At 36.5% G+C, this 17,375-nt stretch overlaps 1 protein-coding gene across 2 annotated transcripts in view; it reads right to left on the bottom strand.

Annotated features, from left to right (window-relative positions):
• The window catches only part of ubr3 (ubiquitin protein ligase E3 component n-recognin 3), an 86,307-nt gene that overhangs the window by 48,311 nt on the left and 20,621 nt on the right, over positions 1-17,375 (bottom strand). For both annotated transcript variants that reach the window (XM_084421775.1, XM_084421774.1), the window contains exons 17-23: positions 16,380-16,465; positions 15,785-15,926; positions 14,644-14,740; positions 10,895-11,036; positions 10,582-10,686; positions 8,679-8,873; positions 5,836-6,281 (exon numbers count right to left, since the gene is read on the bottom strand). In XM_084421775.1, the coding sequence (XP_084277901.1) occupies positions 5,836-6,281; positions 8,679-8,873; positions 10,582-10,686; positions 10,895-11,036; positions 14,644-14,740; positions 15,785-15,926; positions 16,380-16,465 (1,213 nt within the window). The remainder of the gene's footprint in view (positions 1-5,835; positions 6,282-8,678; positions 8,874-10,581; positions 10,687-10,894; positions 11,037-14,643; positions 14,741-15,784; positions 15,927-16,379; positions 16,466-17,375) is intronic.

Below are 17,375 nucleotides of genomic sequence, written 5' to 3'. Positions count from 1 at the left end.
TACAATTACATAGTAATTTATAGTGATTTCAAAAGCAGTCCTTAAAAAAATATATATATACATGGAGTAGTGTGGCATTATTTTTGAGAGATTACGCGGAACGCGTTAGTTAAGATCCTGGTTTCAATGCCCTTAATGTATAGGCTAGGCTACTGCTTTAAAAAAATGTCACAACGCGTTTTGAGATTGTTTTGGATTAAACATTGAAGTTTAAAATGTAGTGTTTTGGCACACCAGGCCGAGTGGCGTTAGGCATTGTTCAAAAATCAGGTTTTATTCTGGCATGTTGAACTGGCGTTAGATTTTTTTTTTTTTGTATTTATTAGATTTAGATTTTAGATTTCGTTAGATTTTTTTTCTCATAACTAAAATAGCTAAAATAACTAATATATGCCTTGTCTTAATATGACCTACTTAATATAGGCAATAGGCATATAATAGCCTATATAATAAATTAGCAAAACTTGGCCACTAAATATTTAATTTTCAATTATTTTAATTATCACAATTAAGTTTTAATTTTATTAAATTGAACAAGCGCAACAATCAGCATTTAATCAAATATTCTAAAAGATGTATTATTAATAATAATGTTATTTCAACAAAATATTTCGTTTTTTCGACAATAATGTGTGCCTGCAACAAGCAAGATGTGTATTTGTAAATCCGGTGATGCGTGCATTGATTTTTATCAATAAACTAGTGTTTTCTGACAGTGTCCACTGCAAAGATGAAGTTGACGATCGCCATATTTGTAGTGAACGCACCTAGAGAGAAATGCACATAAAGACATAATCAGAGAGTAGCCTTTTTCTTTTCGTTTTGAATTATTTCGTTTGAAGACATTTCAAGCTTTGTGTATTTGATGTATTTATCGTGTCTGTGTGAGGCATACGCTGAGTTTCGTTAAGTTAGGAGGATGAGATGCGCTCCAGCTGACGTGCAATGCAAGTGACCGCGCGGGCGCCTCCATTATTAGTGTCTGTTATATTTGCTTCTCTTACTTATTAAATCCAGGCAATTTTGATGAATTTTTTTTTAAAATTAAGATACAATTTATAGAAAACGAAATTCACTTTAAAGAAAGGTTTTCTACTAAACAAAATTTAATGAAGTGGTCAAAATCATGTCTGACCCACTCCATATCCATCTCTCGATATAATGCATCCTATCTTACTCGTGCTGTTCACTTTTCATATTCAACATAGATGGAAAAAAATAACATTATAATATTTTAACAAATATGATACTAAATGAGATTATTTAATGGCTACAACAGTAGGCCTATAGACTCTATTTGTACAAATTGCTGCACATTAATTTAATTAAATGAAACCTTGTAACGAATTCACACTGTAGGGTAGACTGTGTACAGTTGAGACACCTTAAATAACTTGCGTTCGCAGCAAGCACAAGTTGTGATTTTTGTTGTGCACTTGTATATTAGTGTCAGCTGGGAAGGAAATATATAGAGACCAGACCTCTTGGAACTTTAATTGAATACATAGCGTTGGTAAAGCATACTGAAATTACATCCCTACAAATTTATTAGGCCCTACTGAAAATAAATGTATCGAATTTAAGCAAAGTAGCCTAAATGTTAAGACTGTAAAGGCCTCATTATGCTTCTGCGTCAACTCCACGGCGTAGCTACGTCGTCACTCCTACGGCGTCGTGGCTGTTTTATGGTTCTGCGTCGGGTTGCATTGCATCGCGGTGCATTTCACCGCCAGAACGCTAGGTGGGGTGTGGTTCGCGAATCTCTTTGCTAGTTTGTTTTGGTTCCGTGCGCTGGTTCCGCGCGAGCGAAAGAGAGAGAGTGTTGTTGCCCGTCTATGGTTGTTGCAGCTGGAGCTAATCGACTTGAACAACAAATGTAAATAAACTTTTTTTCAAAACAACCATTGATCTATTAATGTGCAATGAGTAAAAAAGCACGCCAAGAACAAAGGGCAAAGGTTTAAGTATACAATAAAAAAAATAAATAAGAGTAATAGGTACAAGAAACACACAATATAAAACTGAAACACAATATAAGTTAACCGTAATATAAAACATTATCTAAGAAAATGAACTATTTACAATAGTGCACTGAATCACGAGGATGCAAATGTTCAGTCTTGCTCTCTGCTCTCATACACCAATCACAGCCCTTGCGGTCTGCGTCGCCTCGACGCGTAGTTACAATTTTTTGGAGGTGCACGTCGAGCTACGGCGGAGGGGTTGGAGAGGGGTTCGCGGCGACGCAGAGGGGTCTGCGGGGGTACGCCGTCGATTCGACGCAGAAGCATAAAACAGGCTTAAGCCCTTTGCTTTTTTACGTATAGCCTATAAAGGACTCTTATAGCCGACTTTGTGTTAATTTAATTTGTAAAGGATTTTTTTTAACTCAAACATTAACACTGAAATAAATGAAACTAAATTATTGTAAAAAAATTTGGCACACCACGACGAGTGGCGCTATGCATTGTTCTAAAGCCAGGTTTTATTCTGGCATGTTGAATTAGTGTTCGACAAACGCGGCTGCGCGTTCATTTGAATGAAGAGCGCTTCTCTCTCGTGTGAGCGAACACACACTGGAACGTTAGGCCATGTCGCAACGAGTGAATCGTGGCCGAGTGGTTGAACTTACGTAACGATCATTTAGATGACACGGGTTCGAATCCCGAACTAACTTGGACTACTGATATTTTTATATTAGCCTATTAATGCATTTTATAGTCTATTGTTGATGCAGAGAGATTTGTCTAGTTCTAAATCATAGTTTTTTGCTTATAGCCTATTTACAAAATAAAATCACCATGCATTTCCATTTTACACTAAGGAACAAATATTATACAATGACTTTACTTCTGTAGCCTATAATAATTCCAATCGTAATTTCAAAAGCAGTTCCGTAAAAAAAAAAATATATAGGCTATATATATATATATATATAGGCTATATATATATATATATATAGGCTATATATATATATATATATAGGCTATATATATATATATATATAGGCTATATATATATATGATGTTTAAACGACAAACAATAAAATCAGAACCAGTATTCTGTTGCGTTCATGGTTCCAGTGGCAGTAATGCATCCACGGCTTTTCAAAATGTCACAAAGCGTTTTGAGATTGTTTTGTATGAAATATTGAAGTTTATAATTAAGTGTTTTGGCACACCACGACGAGTGGCAAACTCTTTGTTTTGTAAACTCAGATAGCCTGTGGGGGGTTTGGAGAAGGCAATAGTTGCTTTATCGTGGGGGTGCAGGACAGAGGTGTTAATGTTCCGTCTTTCATATGGAGAGTGTCGGAGCCAGCCTGATGAGCAGGCAAAGGCAACATTCTTTTAAGGATTAATTAATCTCAAAATCTCCAAAAGTCCATAGCCTATGTACAGTAGGCCCTATATCTTATTAAATTATATATTGTAGTTTTATTGATTGTATTTAAAGGTTTTCCACACACAATTTCAATTTAGCAGATACAGAGCTCTTTAATTCGCGACCCACCTCGTTTTATTGTGAGGTGAATTCAGCAAGACATGTTGTATCTTTGAAGGAACAAAAGCTATTTTACAGTTTTTTCTTTCGTGATTTGTGTGGATGACACAGCGACATACAGTATTATCAGCTGTATGGTGTTTTTTACGCTTAAATGCTTAATTTCGAGAAAGACCCGCCGCGCGCAGTGAGGGAGACCAAACTTACTAAAAAAATATTCAGCGCGAGAGAGGTAAAGAAAAACGCCTGTTCTTAATTTATGTTGCTTTGAACTTTTTTCGTTTTGTACCGTTTTAATTTTATAATTTAGCTGCAATTTCTTTGACAATAGAAATTTAAAATGTTGCAAGAATAAGATTCTGTGTTTCTTATTTTGCATCACAAAGGGAATAAACTCTATCGATGCAACCCTGTTTAAATAAATAAACTGTCCCGACACTTTATTCATACCTTGAAATGTGCGATGGGTTTTCAAACTTAATTAATTTTCTTTTTCTTTTACATTTTCATTGTTTATTTTTTAATTGAAAGCAATACTGTATTGAAAGTATTTTTCTGATTTGTTCGATCTGTTTTGAAAAATGTCTTCCGTTGCTATGGCCGGGTATCACTGTCAGTCATCTCAATCTCGTGAATGATTCCCACACACACAAAAAAATAATTTAGCAGATTAAAGACGAGCTTCATCATCTTCATTTTCTGGTGCAATCGGCTGACAGTCTTCCTTCATCAGATTCATCAGTGTCGTCTTCGCAGCGGCTCTGGAATGTAGCAAATTTATGTTGTAATGTACAATTGATAATTAAACAAGACGATTGACTTTAATAAACAGATGCATATTTAAGCATCAAGAACGGAAAAACATAAACACTGTCGGCTACACTGAGATTCGATCTCAGATCGTTTGAAGCTCCGAGAGGCTATTGCTAATGCTTTGCCCACAGAGCTATCGTCTGAATAGCCTAGGTCTACTATTGTTTGTTCGGGATTTGAACCGATCTGAATTCGGCCACGAAACACTAATGTATTTTTACATATTTTGCTTTCGTTAATGTTAACCAATTCTGTTGTAGCATAATAGGTTTTATTTTTATTTTCTGTTTTATTCTCTGCTTTGTTTGTTTATATTTTTACATATTCAATCAGTCCTTTCGGCAGTAATAGGCATTTTGGTTGATTATTTATTAATTAATTCAATTGATAATCATAACAACATGTAAGCCTATTTAATTCTGAATATAACAAAGAATGCTTAAACCGACTAACATCGGTTAGTTGCCTACTGCAAGTCCTGAAAATGTTTTAATTTTACGATAAATTATTTTAATTTATTTCACTGTTATGTTTCAGTTAATAAATCTACAAACACATTAAAATAACACGAAGTAAATGACAAGTAACCTATTGACATAGCCTTTCTAAATTATAGAAAAACTGGGCACACAATGTTAACGTGTGTCTACTTTGTTTAAATTTAATGAATTTGAATTCGTTTAACCACAATATTTATCTTGAATTTATCTGTGGCCTCAGCTCAGATTACTGCCGCGGCAGATTACGGCATAAAGAGAATAAACTGACACTTTTCAAAGTCTGTGATTACAGCGCCACTCAGCGGTAAAAGGCAGCAAATACACATCCCAATTTTGCCGCCGCGGGAACGGCGGCGGTAAAAGTCTCATTCTGGTTGTCCACCATCTGTAGCTGTAATTTACTGGTAATGTTACAACTTCCCTTACTGATAAATTACCGGAACCAATTTACCGGTATATTTGAAAAGGTCCTGTTCACACATGATCTGTTACTGGTAATTTGACAGTAAAGACTGTATGTGTGAAAGGGGCTATTGTCTGTCTGTCCTGAATGTGCCGCATACGTCCTGAAAAGTGAAGCCAAAGCATTTCAATCTCCCCCTGGTGGCTGGCTGCAGTATGTCATAAACCTCACCCTCTCCATGTAATCAAATCAGACATGAGCCAAAAAAAAAAAAAATCTAATTACACTTCAATTATTTTTCCCCAAAGATGGTTTCTGTCAGCACCATGACAGTTAGATGTGAGGGATACTTACTTCAATGGCATCCTCTGTAAAAATCTGTATAAAGCTCCTAGATCACAATTTTTTTGACTACTGAAATTCTTCTAAAGATATTTTTGCAATGTTTCATCAGCAGAACAATCCAAAAATACATTATATTACAGTACAACACTGAAGAGATGCATGTCTATCCCTCACAGCCTCGCTTTCATTCCCGCTAAAAATCAAAGATGGCGCTGCTGTGAATAAGGTCTAATCAAGTGGAATATGACACCTTTGATAGGGAACACACACCTCTCCTCCTTGTCCATACTCTTCTTGTCTCCAGGACTGTTCTTCTTGGGTGGTACGGGTGGACACACCTTTCCACAGATTTCCTGTAGGCATCTCTTGCTGTGCCGGCTACGCGTGGCCGCTTTGGCCAAGATTCTTTCGATGGCTGTTAACCCATCTCCGTGCGCGTGATGGGCCGGATCCACCTCGGCCAACCAGCTCAGAGACAGAGAGTTCTGCTTGGCAGACAGTTTCTGGTGCAGTTTGACCAGGAGCGACAGCATGCTCTCCCGGATCTCCAGGATCTCGGTCACCAGCTGCGGGGGTGATCCGGGCGGGAGCCACCGGGAGGACGAGGACTTGGGTCGCACCGCCTGACTGGCCTCGTGGTTGCTGCGATTAATGATCTCCTGGAACTTCCTCCTGCGCTCCGCCACGAGACTGAACACTTGAGCTTCACGCAGGTTCTGAGGAGAAACCACAGACAGGGAATAAACTGGTAGAATGACAAATACACATATAGCTGCAAGGAACAATTATGAGGCCACGCACACCAATGTCACACTCATGGTTGCGTTGAGAAGATTTGTTTGGTCGCAGTCATTCAGAGTGAGTAGTTCACATGCTATTGAAGCAATAACTCCCTTGAGGGTGAGGCAGTGTGTTAAATCATTGTAATGCACAATCTGCTTTTATAATACGGCTTTAAATGCAACATGATTTACAATATTTATTTGTTTATTAATTAGTAAACATTCACTAATGTTAATAACCAGGAGTAATAGTAATAACTAGTTGATGTTTGAAGTGGTTTAAAAAGCTTGAAGTTTGCTTGAAGTACCGGTGTTACACAGTGTTATCGGCCGCAAAGGGGGCACTCGTGAGCACCCTTCTGAAACCTAAAATGGGGGACAAATGGGACACCCTACGGTCTTGTGGATTTAACGGACACGCGGCGCCCATTGTAAGTCCACAAGTCCAAGCTTTGAAATGAACGCTGTCTACAGACAAGGTAGAGTATGTTGCATGATTTCATGAAAGTATGATGTATTGTGACACCAGAAACGAAGAAAAACTAAATAATGACTATTGTAACGCTTGACGTAAAGCAAGTCAAATTTGTAGTTTTCTTAGTGTTGCTTTAAAAATGGTTTAAAGGCTGAAATGTGAGCTTAATCATAAAACTTTTTTTAAAAAAAACTGCATTATTTGAACTGTAAACTTGTTTAAATCATCATTTACAGTCATTTTACAGTTTAAGATATTATATTACCATAGAGTCAGACAGTAGCACTTTTTATTTGTGCAGGTCTTAAAACCATTCATTTGAATTAGCCACACTATCTATCTATCTATCTATCTATCTATCTATCTATCTATCTATCTATCTATCTATCTATCTATCTATCTATCTATCTATCTATCTATCTTCATGACATTTCTGACACACGATTGGCAGAACATACTCTGGAATCACAATAATAAAGAAAAATTCCTTCACACAACAACTAACCCTTACTGAACGTGTCAGTTGTCCATAGTGTTTAATTAGCATGCTAATCTCACTGAAGCAAATGAATATTTAATAATGAGCACTGAACCACTGACCGCTGTGCTCAAGACTCATATCACATGCAGTTAATGAAAACTTCCTCTTATCTCTGAGCTCATTTGAAACATTAATGAAATCACATACTATGAACACAAAGTCACAAAAGAGAAACAAACCAAGCAGGAGAATGGACAGATCAAAACACAAAAGACAAAAAAAACCAAAGAAAACCCAAAAAATAAACAAAACAAAAATGCAATCACGGAAAACAAAGATACCAGTGCTCCATTTCCTGTGCACTTATTTATAATTGGGTCAATGGCATGATGCTTGTTATGTGTATCTGGATCTATTAATTAATCTCTAAAATGTGCACTTTTCTTTTTCTGAGAACCGATAGCTTGAATATGATAAATATTTTCAAATGTTACATTAAAATTACTTAAGAGAAAAAAGTTGTCCACATATCACACACACACACACGTATATATTGTTTTTGTTTTTACATAAATTATTAAAGTCATGAATTTAAAAATGAATTGTTATCAAATGAAAAATAGGGGTTACCTTGAAAATATTGTTACTGTTACCAGTTTAAACCACTTTTTTAAAATGTAAGAAAACGTCAAGAATACGACATCGCATTTCTGAAATTTTGCACATTCATTTTAAGCTATACGTTTTCTTCCTGTTTTCATCATCTCAGATATCCTTATTTGTCACAGACCAATTGCCATTACCTCTCCCAAAAATTAGTGAAACAAGAAAACGAGCAACAGGTCTTTGAATATTGCAAAAGAATGTTTGCAAAAAAAAAAAAAAAAAAAGTGCTTCTATTTCAGACCATTCCATACATGGTTATTCAAAACATCACTCTTGAAATCATTCCCAAATCCCTCTACCTCTCTCCAATTTCCTGTCAGCCGTCTGGAACTCTGAGGATGGAGAGTGATGTCATCAAAACAACAGGATATAGAGATCAACTTTGTGTGTTCAGGCGCATTGTTGCTATTTTGAGGCGACTGAAATTGACCAACAAAAACCTGGTCTAAAGTCAATGGCGCAGTATTTTTTTTTTGTTATTTACAGATTGCATTAGTAATGTGCGCCTATATTATACGCCCAAAACACACCCATTACTCATTAAGAGAATAGGGACAACACTTTTAGACCATGCACCGGGAGCGCCGGCCATTTTTCCCGCCGTTAAACTAGCAAAAGTGGATTCGGACACGGCCTAAGTGTTCTTTAGATCATGAGCTTAGATCGTGTTAAAATAGGTCCCAAGAACTCAGAGGAGCATCTGCCTCACCTGTCCGAAGGTGGCGCTCTCAGAGCTGGTGCTGGGTGGAGTTTCTCTCTCTCTCTCCCGCTCTCTCTTTCTCTCCACCTCAGGAGCCGTCTCTGGCACTCGAACCCGCACAAAGTTGATGACGTGATGGAGGTTAGACAGCAGGCTGGTGCCCGGGAACCAGCTGTCATGGCAGTGCTCCTCGATACAGGGCTCCTGCAACAGAGTGAGGGAAAAACACCTCAGCAACGAGGAAAACACAATAGCCTGGAATACGGGAATGTGTGCTTTTAGCTGCTAGCCTGCTACACATACTGTAATCTAGTCAGAAAGAGTTCTGTTCAAACACTGGACTAACCGTGATTGAATTAGTCAAACGCTAATGGAGTTATAACAGACTTCTGACTGGTAAATGAGTCGAGTGTGTTAGGACACTACTTTGTTTCCAGGTGGACTAAAAGCCCTGTAACCCATGTAAAAACCCATGCTGAGGCCAGCCAATCAGATGCATTTTTCTGATAAAAATTGTGAATGCAATTTAAAATGCAATAAAAACAAAATCAAGGTTTGCAGCGCTGCACAATTTGTTCAAAAGTTTGTGATTATATATCAATATGGCTACATAATAATAATAATAATAATAATAATAATAATAAATTAGTTGCAATTTAGCCTAACAATTTAAGTAAAATCATTTATTACTAATATTTATGGTTTTCTTAAATTTTCAAACATCAAACCAAGAATGTATTACACCATCTTAACCATGAGATGTGACGTGATAAAAGGTATCTTTTCCATGTTAATCAGAGTTTTTTTCCTAACCAGCTGCGACGGCAATATGTGACGATTCCTTTTTTTTTTTTTTTTATGTGCGCCATCGTTGTGCTCAGGGCCTTTTGTATTTTTTTATTTTGTATTAGTATTTTTTTTACAACAAATTTATTCATTTAATATGTTGATTCATTTTATTTATAAATACATTTTTAGCCGTCATAACCTGCCATACCCAATTGACGAAGTGTGTAGGTGAATGTATGTCTACACCGAAGAAAGCCCCGTCTAAGAGCTGTACGGTTTGTGTAAAGCCATTCGCTAGTCTGGTTGTTTGATGAGAAAGAGATGAAATGTAGTTTAAGAATCCGTCCAACTGTAGCAGTGGATTAATCTGTTATTCTACTAATTATTCTGTTGTGAGAAACTGAGGAAGAACTGATGATGGCGCGGTTTGATCTTTAGTTGCAATCAGCGGAAAGTTTCATTCCCGTCCACATGAGGAGATGGAATATTCAAGCCGTTTAGTCATTTTCTACCTCTTAACATAACAAAAAAATTTGTGAGGGGGAACGAAAAAGGATACATTTTCAATTTTTTCTACTTTCAATATTTAAAAAACAAAACAATAAATTGACAAATGATACACAGATGCGAACCGTGCCCATATTTAGATGGAAAACTGCTTCTTTAGATGGGAAGCTTCTCTTTTATTGATAAGCTTTTGTTGAGCTGCTCAAGTTTAAGCCCTAGTGGGAAAAAAATATATACTAAACTGTATTGGAAAGACATTAATTGAATGCCATGTAATACATTTACATATTTATGTACTTAAAAATACCCTGCAATTGTGTACTACTTTTGGTGAACTAAACTGGTCTCCTTAAAGGTCTGCTAAATTGTAACAACTAATTTTGCACTAAACGCACTTTAATTGTGCAGAAATAGTGCTGAAGTTCAACTAAAGCTATACTTAAATATACTTGATTGTGCTAAAGTGGAACTATTGCAAGAATACTTTAGATACTTGCATTTAAAGAATGATATTATAAAGAGATCATACAATCATTGTTAATAAAAATACATTTTAGGTGTGCATTGTGCAATAAAAAAGTACTCCAAATAAAATGTAATTATAATTTTTGCTTACCTCCTCCACTTTGTCATCCTGGACCTGATTATCAAGTCCGAGCTCTATCAGGTACAGCACCATACACAACACATGTTCAGACATGTTCTGATGATCCATCCAGATCTAAACAAACAGAAACAGAAAAACAGTTATCATCACAGGTAATAAAAAAACAATGGGAAACCACTCATTTAATTCTAGTGAATGACCAGACATCTACACATAAAATGATGCCAAGCGGTAAAGTGAGTCATTAACTTAAGTTCAAGCATCTTGTAAAATTAACCACACACATAACTGCCAGCGCTTTTTGCTCTGTGATAAGTTTCACCTTATAAAGCAGTGTAAAGATGACGATATGTAGAGTTTTGCAGTGCAGCAGGCGCGCCAGTCCTCTATAGCAGGGGTGCAGGGGGGTCCTCTCCTTATAGGGCGGCCAGGGGTTCCCCGTATTAACGCCTGACTGTTTCAAACTGCGGAAGAAAAGAAAAATACTTATTAGACATTCATTAAATGATGCAAGTCATAGTTTCCATACTAACTGTAAAAATATAAAAACTCCCTTCGGAGTATTTTCAGTGTAATCCTGAAAAACAACATTAAAACACCCAAAAATGACAATTCTGTCATCATTTACTCACTCCCATGTGATTCTACATCCCACATCCCTTTCTTTTTTTTCGTGGAACACAAAAGGAGTTAGCAGATTGTTCTAGCTGCTCTTTTCATGTGATGTTGATGAATGGGGAATAGGGCTGTCGATCTCCAAAATGACAAAAAGTACCATCAATAAATCATAAAAGGACTCCATAAATTGTCTTACAATAGCTTGAGTGAGGAACTGATCCAAATTTAAAGTCATTAATATTCTGAAGAGAGTTTTTAGACAAGTGACACCAACATTTCGCATTGACGTCATGGCCTCTACTTGTCCACCTCCACGACAGCTTTTAAATTGTGCTTTTTTGACAATGGTTTTTGTAAAATCATGTTTTTTTATTATTATTTTTTAAAAAGTTAAATAGACCAAGTCTACATTCACATTTTATTACATGAAAAAGAGTGGCCAGTACATTACCAACATTCATGTTGGGGTTCAAACTCAAGTCCACTCAAAAACGAAAATTACCACATAATTTACTCACCTCAAGCCATCCTAGGTGTATATGACTTTATTATTTCGGCCAAACACAATCATAGTAATTTTTAAAAATATCCTGGCTCTTCCAAGCTTTATTATGGCAGTGAATGGTACCTTAGATTTTGAATCCCCAAAAAGTGCATCCATGCATCATAAAAGCCTTTATAAAGGCCTCCTGAAGCAAAGCCATGCGTTTTTGTAAGAAATATATTCGTATTTATAACTTAAAATAATAAACTATAATCACTGGCTTCCAAGTCTAGTTCTGGCTGAAGAGTGACCTCTGACCGGACGAATATAACCCATGACAAGGTTTTGCAATAGCAAACAGAGGTAATCGCTCAAAACAATTAGCAAACTAAAAATGTAATAAAACCTCCATTGGTCCACTTGAGAAGGATTGGCCCAAGTATAAATCATGTGAAACAATTCATTTTGGATTCAGATTGTGTTGTAGGATATAAAGTACAGTGTGGCACCCTATGTTAGTGTATGATTTCTGTGATTCACAAAATCAGAGACAAGGAACTGTAATATTAGTCTAAATGCATGCATAAACCAAATTTTACATTTAGAGTTAAAGCCACAGCGGACATGAACGCAGCTGATCAAATGCAAACAAAGTGTGTTTGAGAAATACTCTCGCTTTGCCAGACTTGAACACAGCTGCTCTGCTAAAGACGTCACTGACTGCATTTGTGTTGAAAGGAACATGGGACATAAAACATTTTGTCCTCTTGACAGGTGATCCATCATCCAGTGGCCGGACACAAGAAACTCAAGCAACATATTCACAAACTGACACTGCTAATGTCTGCTGAAAACCACTTACACGTCGTCTCTGATTAAAACGTTCACTGCTTCAACTCATGTTGATCTTGCAGCTACTGCAAAACTATCATTTAACCACGCCACTGAATTTATAGAACAGAAAACGCTTTTAAAGTCAGCGTGATATCAAAAATGACTTTTTGGCTGACATCACGTGCAGGCTATTGGTGAATGTTAATGCCCACGTTTCATGATGCAATCAGTTGATGATGGATAAGATCCCAGTTTGGGAACTGAAATTAATTTATCACTAAAAATGTTTCACTCAGAAAAACTAACAGTAAAATTAGTTTTGATTACAGTTTCATAAAATAAAATACAACAACGTTCAGTTAGCCTGTAGCAAAATCTAAATGTGTATAATGTAAATAAATACAGGATGAATTTTAATTTATATATAAAAAATATCCCATTATATCCCACAATCCTGGATAGGCAACTAAACAAAATAGCATGTTATTTCTAAAAAAAATTAATAAAAAGTAATAATTTAAATTACTTCTTAAAAATCAGTTTGAATGAATAATTATATCATAAATATTTCACTAGTTTCATTACTGGATGAATCAGTGTTTTTTTATTCAATGACAATACATTTTTAACAGTCGCTTGTCGCCACCTACTGGTGTAACGGTGTAATTGATACAATCTTTATTTGAAGCGTCAATTTACTTTCAAAAGGTGATTTACTTTGTTTCGAACACTACTGTAGACATCTAGCCTGGAAATCCAGACCTAAATCTGAAAGATTAATGGTCTGGCGTCGACTAATGTAAATCGGCCAGCGGAGGGGCGGCACCAAGCATGCATTTGAAAATCTCACTGCGCGCATTTGGATAACACTACGACCAATCACAACAATAAACCCCATAAGCTTAGCTACCAGTGGACTCTTCTTCGATTAGATTCGCCCTTCTTGCAAAGGAACGATTCGAGCGCCGATTTCTGTTCCTCTTTTAGATAAAAAGCCAAGTCTAACTCGTTCATTGTAGCGGCCAAAGCCGTTTCAAACAACTGGTATTCATCCATAGCCATCTTGCAATGTTTACTAATGACTTCGACGTTACAGCGCTGTCGTCATCTTTAGCTTGCCTCTGGCCCGCCTATATCAGATAACCCGATGTGATTGCTGCAGCTCGGATACAAGGGCATATTTAATGAGTAAACTCGCTGAGCAAATTCAACTTGTGCTCTCGCAAGAACTCTGAATTTCCAGGGTAGTAGGTATCAGTGTTTTTATCGAAACTGTTAACTTTTATCCCAGTACTTCTGTGATAATCTGAATGTTTGTAACAGAAACAGAAATAATGATACATGTGGTTGAAAAGAAACGTTTGTGAAGCCGTAAAAAAAAAAAAAAAAAGTGGTCAAGGGAAATTTTACATATCTTTTTTATATAACATGCAATAACTCAGGAAGTTTATCATCTGTGAGGAATATCTCATGATCGACGCAATGGATTATGTTGATTTCGATACACTTCGGGTTTAAGGGGAATAAAACCCTGTTTTATTCTAGCTTCATCCATTCTTTTTTAACAACACCTGAATGTGGGTAAGTAAAAAAAAAAAAGCAACAAAAAATTGAGCAAATCGAGTTTCTCCATGACATGACTCTAATTGGGAAACCCCATTTCAGGTGTACGTCCCTCCACACACACCTTCCTCAGAACAGGACAAGGAGTGACCCTGAACATAATTCCCTCTATCACACAGCGACCCTCAAACCCAAGCGCACAAAATCGAGCAATTTAAGGCTCCATGCGTGAGGAATTTTTCTTCTGTTTGGTTTCAGGATGATCAATGGCCATCTCAGTGAGGTTTCACCTCAGACTATATGTGTTTTGGAGCAATTGTTTCCCAACATTACTGTTTTAAGCAACTATATGAGTCGGATTTCATTCTTTAGGACTGCCTACATTAAGCTATGCCTTATCTAGGAACAGGAAAAGTCTGTGCTGACAAAGATTTCAGAAAGTATGCGCGTTGTTTAAACTGTGCCGCATTTGCATGCGTTTATAGACTGTACCTTAAGAAAGGAAAATGAAATGAACCAGCAGATGTTTAGTGTGCAAGTGATAAAGAGTCTGGAGGATTTCAGAGACTCACAATGCTGTGTATCGATCCATGGCCGACTGCACGTCTCTGCGGTACACGGTGCGTAGAATCACCATTATAGGGTCAAACTCTTTCTCCCAGACTTCCGCTGGAAAACACACAGAAAACGAATGTTGGGTGCGAGTTATGAAAAAGGAGAATAATTTAGAAACAGCCTCAGTCTGCCACCATGTGGAGAGAGCTGGGCAATAAACTTAATGACCATTAAATAAATCATTACACACTTATATTTCAGAAAAAGAGCAGAAAACCAGAGGAAACTCATTGTTTAAATGTTAAAACACTGTATAAATCGATATTCCACTTCTAGAATGAATGAATCGACAAAGAAAATATCCTGATGTTTAGTTTACTCCTGTTAACCACGTGTCATTAGTTAAAGCACAGCACACTTGCTCCACATTGACCAGATAATAAGACTCAATTACAGATTCCTTTTAAATGTACACAAATATGTCTAGTCATATCCTGCAAAAGAAACAAAAGCACATCTATTACTAGAGAGCAGATGCTTCTGTCCTAATGCAGAGAAAAGTGTTGAACATTACAATCATGTAGTCACATTGCCATCTGGAGGTTAAAAGAGGTACACACAGCATACCAATGCAATGTATTTATGGGAAAAAAGACAGTCAAATAAAAAATTATTCAGACACCAGATATAATTTTTTATATTTTTGTACTAGTGGGTGCAGGACACTATAGTTAATGTATGCAAGTAAGGATAGCAAAATAAAGTAAACTGTGATATATTATACCCAAAAATCCTTCATACCAGTCAAATCTATAAAAATGTGGGACCAAAAATTATTCAGACACTTTGACCTGACCATGATTTGCTGAAGTGTTTTTTCTTTAATTGCTAATGCAACTTTTTTACACCACAGACTGACCAAAATTAAGTATTGATTGGTATTATCTAATTGTGTAGTTAAATTTAACAACTGACAGATATTCAACATAATTCATTTGTGAGACAGTCTAACAGAAGGATGGCCAAAACCAGTGAAGTATCAACTGAGTTCTTGTCATATTTTATTAATAGCGAATGAACTGATAATGTGAGAAATGTTGAAGGTGTCTGAATAAATGTAGGTTTGACTGTTAATGGCGATATGATAAGTTGTGTCACCTTTCGGCGTGTACATGCCCTGTTGCATTGATCCTCCAGGCTCAAACACCGGGGCTTTAAAATCAGCTACAGCGGAAAGCATCTCCTCAAAGCTACAGCTGCCCGGCACCACACCGCTCTTAGGGTTCGGATTCTCCGGGATCTACGACCGCAGTCAAGGACAACCATCAAAACTCAACTAATATGACCAAAATATTCAAGTCCACAGAGGTCAATAATGGGATAAGTGATAGATATTTTAACATTAGACAAACAGGAGGGCCTGTGAGATTAATATAATACAATACATTTTAGAGTTACTTTTTTTTTTTTTTTTATGTATTTAGGGTTTCCATTTGATCTGGGCATTAAGAAACTGCTTTTCTTTCTTTTAAAAAACACTTAAATGATCATGTATCTTTTTGTACTGGGTTACATTATTTTTACATAGTATAATATTTTTAAAGTATACAATAAATAGTTCTTAATCAAAAATAATTAAAAAATGATTCTCAAGAACATCACAATTTGTTCTAATACTAGCAAAAGCTCAATCAAAGCAGAGCGCTTGCTGTACTTCCTGTGAGCGCAGTGTGTTTTCATGGTGAAAGGATACCAGATCTAGCAGGGAACTGTGGGTACGATCATTCATACACAACTGAGATACCATCTCCGCTCTCAAAATCTCATCATCAGACATTCCTGCAGAGAGACACAAAGACAGAATGAATTAATTGAGTTCATATCTCCATCTCTGTGAATATCTGGAAACCCACATGAGGGAAAAAAATCCACAATTCACATGCGCGCCATAGCTCACAAACCACAGCTTTGACCATTTTTTTGAGTGATTATCTTAAGGTATTGCAAAAAAATTATTTGTATTATTATTTAAGGCTGTTTAGCAATTCAAATTTGAAATCCAAATAATTACATAATGTGGCGATTAATTAATCTAATTGAATCACAAACTGCTTTACAAATTTACAAATAATTGTAAATCATTATTCTGTTAAATGAGAAAAGCATCAAACAGAAATTACAAAAAGTAGCTTTAGATAAAAAAAAATAATAATTTGATGCAAAAAATGTATTCAGCATAAATTTGACACAAATGGCCATGGTGAGTAAATGACAGATTTTTAATTTTTGGATGAACTATACCTTTAAAAGGGACAATGTGTAGGTTTTTAGGTATTTTATTATCTAAAATCAATATTTTTATTCATAAATATGTCCTCAATGGTGTACAAATACCTCTGCTAATTATCTGACTTATCCTCATAAACGAAGAATTTATTATCTTTATATACATGGGACGGGTAGGTCCACGGAGGCTTCCATGTAGTTCCGCCATCTTGAAAAACTATAATAGCAGAGAGGGACAAAAAGTACTAGGCCAACGCGTTTCCACAACGCGTTTTCGTTCAGAGCCAGCGTCACGTGACTGAAGCCAGCAGAAGCGGAGGAGCAGAGCAGTGAGAGGCGCTTGTCACTGCCCCGGCAAGTTTAAAAGGCTGCACTGTACGGTTATTTATAATGGAGGAGTCCATACATATGCTGAGTCACAGGATGAGTCGAAAAAGTCCAACATAGACCGTAAAAGGAAACG

This window comes from Rutilus rutilus, assembly GCF_951802725.1.
Source record: "Rutilus rutilus genome assembly, chromosome: 10".
NCBI classification, from domain to species: Eukaryota; Metazoa; Chordata; class Actinopteri; order Cypriniformes; family Leuciscidae; genus Rutilus; species Rutilus rutilus.
Note: the sequence above shows the minus strand (reverse complement) of the source record. Positions and strands in the feature narration are given on the sequence as shown.